Here is a 6151-nt window from a genome sequence, read left to right as displayed (position 1 = left end):
AACAGATCCAAGAAGTCAAACAATCTTTTTGCTGACCCTCAGTCCCAAAACCTTCACAGCGCAGCAGAGTTGCAAGAGTGAATTAGCTGCACTTCCTACAGACCCCCCAGACTGGACACATCTTTCTCTTCATATGCACATGTAGAAGTGTTTTTCTCTAAAAGACATTCTCCAGGACCGTTGCAACTGCTATTGTTATTTACGTCTTGGCCAGTATCCTGGGAAGCTGAAGCGTGGGGGAGGTGACCAGCTACCCAGATAAGAGTGCATGGGAGCAAGGCCGAGTTCGGGTTTGTGTTTCCTGAGAGTTGAAGGAGTTTGTTGTTCTTGGACTCTTGTGATGGCCACTATTTCTGCGAGGTCCCAACCTTTGCGAAACCGCTTGTACATCTACAAAGGCCTACCGTGCAACTCGCTGATGGCTGGTGAGTGTTTTTTTTTCTTTGCTGATTTTTACTGTGGCAGCTGGAAATAACCTAGTTACTTCCTGCCACCTGGGACGGTCTCTTCCTTAGACAAACCAAACTGGACATTTTCCACATAGTTCAGGATTTAAAAGCTTTCATTGCTTGTTAATTACAATCTGAAAAGACTTTCTGCTTGTTGTGTTTAAGACTGTCTTGACTTTCTTTTTGCCACAGATACGTGTTCAGACAGAACTCCCCTCCACGAGGCGGCTTGTCAAGGCCGACTCCTTCACCTCATGAATCTCATGGCTCAGGTAAAAAAAAAAAAAAAAAAAAACAGTTCTGTACTAGGAATTATCTTTCAGTGACTGGAAGGATTGGAAAAAGATGACCGATTTCAACTTCTGTCTGCAGGGCTTCCAGGTAAACACTCTCACCCTGGATGGAGTCTCCCCTCTTCATGAGGCATGCCTCACAGGTCGCTACGCGTGTGCCAGGGTCCTCTTAGACAATGGTGCAAATGTAAGAAATGTTCTTCAGCCTCAGAGTTGAACATGATGGTTTTGTGTAAATGTGGAGTCGGGTCCAGTCACAAGACTACATACACTCATGGTTACCAGGATGTCACATCAGTTTGGTTCTTTTAATAGTGAATTTGAACGGTTCATTTTTATTGATATTGGGTTAACTGTTCCTTTTACAGGTTAAAGAGAAACCACTTTTGTTTCTTGCCTCAGACTCGACTTTTAAGTATGGACTGCAATGTTTAATGGGGTCGTGTTCGGGATCCGTGTAGAACTTCATTGTTACCCATGGTAAAGTTTATTGTTGCGGGTTTCGGATCATTATCATGTTGCTCTTAAATGGGGTCAAGTTTCGACTACCTACCTGCTGATTTGAGGCTGACAAACTTGGTGTTGGCCTTCTTTCTCCATTCATTTATGCACTTAAACCAGCAAAACCAGTGATGAAATGAGGTTGATAGCTAGGGAGCCCTTTCAAACTACCATTTGTCTCTTGCATGACCATTTGGCTTTTTGTTCTACCATGAACAGTCCTGCTTATTTTGTCTTGTTTATTTTGGAGCAGGGTTGTTTTTCTTGGCCTGCAAACTCAAAGTTTATGTTGATATTAAACTCACTTCAGTGCAATAATTTCCTGTGATGACAAATTTGAAATTTGATGGATGTTGAACCTCTGGTGCATCTTTATCCATCTAAGGGTTCCAACAAAAACACACGATGGCGCAAATCTGTGATTGGCTGCTATGAGGTTTCGGAGAAAGCCTCCCCAGCCCTAAAATTTGTGAAGCCGTGTTTGAAGTCTGTGTTCCTGCCAGGAAATTAATCAGGCGTTTTCAACGATGTTAGCCACTTCTTTCAAGATGAGTGATCAAATGTCCAGCCTCTGTTACGCAGGAAGCTTGTAAATGCAGATTGCTCATCGTCCAAGTGAAAGTTTGTAAGGGAGAAATATTTGTAAGGGAGTGTGTTTTTAGATCTGCGCATAATTTTGAACCCGGGTTGAAAAACGACAAGCCACGACAAGTTTAAACTCTTGCACCCTGTTCTTATCACTTCCTATGGAGCCAAAACAATTTTTTTTTTAAATGATCAAAATTCCAACTGAATGGCATTCATGCACTATGGTGGCTGTAAGAAAACTGCACCTGTTCTAAGAATGTATTTTAACACCCAAAATGATTCTCCCTGTAAATATTTTCATCTGTTTTTCCAAACACACCCGGTGTGTTCATCTCAAACACTCAAATGTTTAATAAACACACTTTCAAAACAACAAAAGTGAAACTGCACATAAAAAATATGAAAGTGGAAGTATTTATTTGTATTTTTGTTATTTTATCCTTTCTGGTCGAAGCGAGATACATTTTTAGTACAGCAAAAATTTATTAAAATTCATAATGTTCAAGTATCTTCAAATGTTTAATCATTTTCTGGATTTAAATAGTATATAGCCTACTGTAACTTTGGGTGAGCCTGGTAAATCATTTCTTTCCCCCTGTCAGGCTCAGGCAGTGTCAGCAGAGGGCGCCACACCTCTCTTTAACTCCTGCAGCAGTGGAAATGCGGCTTGTGTCAGACTCCTCTTACAGCACGGAGCCTCCGTCCAGCCCAACCACCAGCTGGCTTCACCCATCCACCAAGCTGCCAGAAAAGGTGTGAGGGGCGTTAAAAGCCATGAGCATAAAGGTGCGATTTGTTTTTAGCGCAGGTTTGTGAGGCTGTGTCTCTTTCTGTCCAGGTCACAGAGAGTGTCTGGAGCTGCTGCTGCTGTCGAGCGGAGCCCAGATTGATTTTGAGATACCAGACGTGGGGACCCCGCTGTATGTCGCCTGCAAGGCCGCGGCAGCGGAGTGCGTGGAGCTGCTGCTGCGTTCAGGTACCTGAAGGAACCGAGTAACGAGGAGGAACCTTTTGCAAGACCTCACAAGTTTACTTTTTAGCTTCTGACTCATGTTAGTTTGACTTACGGTCAAAATTCAATGCAAAAAAGTTTTTTTTAAAAAAGTCAGTGTTTGATTATAATCTAAGGAATAAAGCCTTGATGACTTTAATGAGTCTCTGACGTCAGCAAGCATGTGGCAGACAACAGTGGAAATAAACCACTCTTTTTTACCAGGAAGAAATATATATATTTACAAGGTGTGAGACCTTTACGCGTTAATTTTGATCTTAATCGTATTTTTTAAACTTATAAATGTTACTGAAGAAGACATTCCACGTTGTTATAATGCGGTGCTTGTCAGTGGAATTTTTGAGGAAAGAAATTCACTTAATTCAGTTTGGAATAAGACTTTATAAGACTTTCACATAACAAAATGTGCAGCGCTGTGAATACTTTCTAAATTCACTCCATATACACAGTGAGGGCAAATAATTGATTACTGCTACAGCTCCATATATGGCTTTATAGAGCAGAGACACGCACTGCTAATGATTTAGGTTTTGGCTAGGAGAACTTTTATGATTAAATAAAAACTAGTGCCATTTTATAGCCCAATCAAGCAACTACGTTACCTTAAGTTGTTATAAAAATCCTGTATATGTCAAACATAATTTAAAAGAAATTTGACTTTGAAATGTGTCACCTTGAAATCGGTGACAAATTCACCAATTTCAAGGTGACACTTCTCTTGAAGAATTGAGCAAAAATTGTTGAATTCGAAGCATTTGCTCAGTCAAGGTTTCTTCTCTGACTTTGTTGAGCATTATTGTTTTGAAAATATCAGTTTAGAAAGATTTTCGACAGATTTTATTTTTATTCCACTGCCGGCTTGTTTGTTTTAAAAACTTTCAATTCTGCGGGATTTCACAAGATTGACTTGTGATTTATGAATTGCTGGCGGGAGCTCAGAGGTCGTCTTTGTGTGTTTGTGATGGGAATGTCTTGTAAAAAGAGGCGGTCATGGGAGTTTTTGTAATCGTTTGTCTAGGTAAGAGAAACAAATGCTGTACCACAGCGTTGGAAGATAGTATAAGGAAACAATAGAATAAATGAGTAAGTCTTACATCCTGAATAATTTGAGTTGACATGATCATTCGGAAAAAAAGAAAATGTTAGTTAGTAGGAGTAATATTGTTATCTAATTTTGACATATTTTAATAAAAACAAGGACTATTCTCTGATTTGAAGACTGATTGGACAAAATTGTACAAAAAATGTATTTCTCGATTGAAGTTAAATTAACTGCAATTTTGCCTCCCCCCCTCCTCTCCCAAGACAAAGATGGATTTCTGCCAAATTGAGAAAACCGTTGTGAAATGAATCCCTGAATTAGCCAACTATCTGCRGCCGTCTAACAAAACTTCRGATTCAGTTGTGGCTTTTGTTCCCACTGCTGCCGGGGGGATTTTCAGCCGTTATGCCGTCTAATTGTCCAGCTCCCCTYCGTCCTTTTCCATGGAAACAGAAAGCAGTGCTTCACAGTTCACAGCAGCATATATTTCAAAGCTTTTCCAGTCGTCTTAATTTGCAGAGCGTTCTGATGTAACGAGAAACCATTTAACGTTGTATTTATAGCGCTAATTAGTTGTCGATGTTTTTACTCCATCATTACTTACTGTACATGCTTTAATTTTCTCAACACAAAGGGTTGCGGGGGGTGGGGAGGTGGGGGTGTTGGGGGTTGCCTGTACTTCTGATTGATTTTATTTCCTCTTCGTTCTGACATTGAGAGTTTCTCTGTTTGTGTACATGCAGGTGCAGATGTTGGCTCTGGATGTGGGCAGATCAGCCCTTTGCACGCTGCGGTTTGTGCTGGAGAAGCAGACGTTGTTCARCTTCTCCTGGACTTTGGGGCAGACAGAGCCAGCAGGAATGCAGAGGGAAAAACTCCTCTCGATCTGTCGGCACCAAACAGCGCGGTTCGATTTGCTCTGCAGAGGAGAGGTGTGTGTGTGGAACGATCCACTCGCCTTCATTAGCTCCCTGGGAATCGAGCTTAARCATGGTTTTCTCTCTCGTTGTTTTAGCTCCCTGCTCTCTGTCTGAGCTTTCCCGTTTCTGCGTTCGCCGCAGTCTTGGGCGACCTCGTCTTCACGAGACCTCCAGCCTCTTCCTTCCTCRCAGTATCAAGAACTTCCTCCTCTACAAATGACACATCTGTTGGCTACATTGWCCTCCCATCAATCATCGATTGTCCTTGTAAAATAGTTACAAAAGACTAATATTCTCAAGGAAACTACAACTGCACATTTGTATGTTTTAGGATCATATTGCTTTTAAAATCATATTTGCTATTTAAGCTGTACTCACAGGTTACATTTTAAATGACTCAGACTTTGTATGTTTTTAAATCTGCCTGTTWAACATCCATTTCTTTACAAAACCTTTAAAAGGTGAACACCACCAGTTGCGTATCTGGATGTTCCCTTTCTTTCTGGAACTGTTTTCTGAAACCTTTGTGGCTCCACAGGGAGCTGTCTGAATGYCAGATAAATCACAGTTTGTTGTGGCTGAAGAGAARAAGCTTGATAAAAAGMAATAAACATTTTGCTGAGTTTTTAAAAAAAGTGAGGCTTTTAGAAGTTATGTCTGCAGTGCGGCATTTTCGTAACGCAGGTTCGTTAAACACCTGATTCATCCCAAGATTGTTGCACAAGGAAGGATTTCAACAGATGAGGAAAATGTAATCCTTTTAGATAAAAAACAGCATTCCTCCTACAATTTGTTCTCTTAACCCTCAATAAAATATTTCACAGCTGCCTTTGGCTTCATTATAACCTTATCTCAGCATGCTAGATCTCAACTGACTGCTACGGTACAAACATGCAGTTTTCAAATTGTACTCGGTACATCTCAACCATAAACCAAATAAAAATACTAAACATAAAGGTCAAGATCACGACCAAAGTAATGTATGTACCATGTCTGGATGCAGCAGAATACTGAATTTCACGTACTTGTATTATCTTACTTTTAAGAACAGGAGTGACATACAATCAAAGATGTCTAATAAGTCATAAGTCTTGATGTGTCACAATATTTGTTTGATTTTGTCATGTTTTCATGCACATAAAAGTGTGAAATTAGCTCAGAAGACACAGCAGGAAGGAAGTAGGGTTTGAACGACTCGCATTCAAAATGACTCCTAAGCCTAAAAGTAGCTCCTCAGACGTCATTTTAGGAAAATTGTTAAGAGTTTTATTTCAGTCAGCATCTTAGACCTTAAGAGAGCTCCTAAAGTGATAAGTGATAAAATATTGGAAGTAGTGAGGATTTTT

General features: G+C 40.3%; 1 protein-coding gene across 1 annotated transcript; it reads left to right on the top strand.

Annotated features, from left to right (window-relative positions):
* The first annotated feature begins 146 nt into the window (after window positions 1-146).
* Window positions 147-5633, top strand: asb11 (ankyrin repeat and SOCS box containing 11). Its single transcript, XM_008401798.2, has 7 exons — window positions 147-425; window positions 642-721; window positions 822-929; window positions 2434-2584; window positions 2670-2807; window positions 4629-4817; window positions 4901-5633. Exons 1-7 carry the CDS (start codon window positions 269-271, stop codon window positions 5023-5025), a joined length of 948 nt encoding a protein of 315 aa, XP_008400020.1. The 5' UTR covers window positions 147-268; the 3' UTR covers window positions 5026-5633.
* Window positions 5634-6151: the final 518 nt, after the last annotated feature.

The sequence above is a fragment of the Poecilia reticulata genome, linkage group LG2 (assembly GCF_000633615.1).
Source record: "Poecilia reticulata strain Guanapo linkage group LG2, Guppy_female_1.0+MT, whole genome shotgun sequence".
NCBI lineage: Eukaryota > Metazoa > Chordata > Actinopteri > Cyprinodontiformes > Poeciliidae > Poecilia > Poecilia reticulata.
This window is presented reverse-complemented; position numbering and strand designations above follow the sequence as displayed.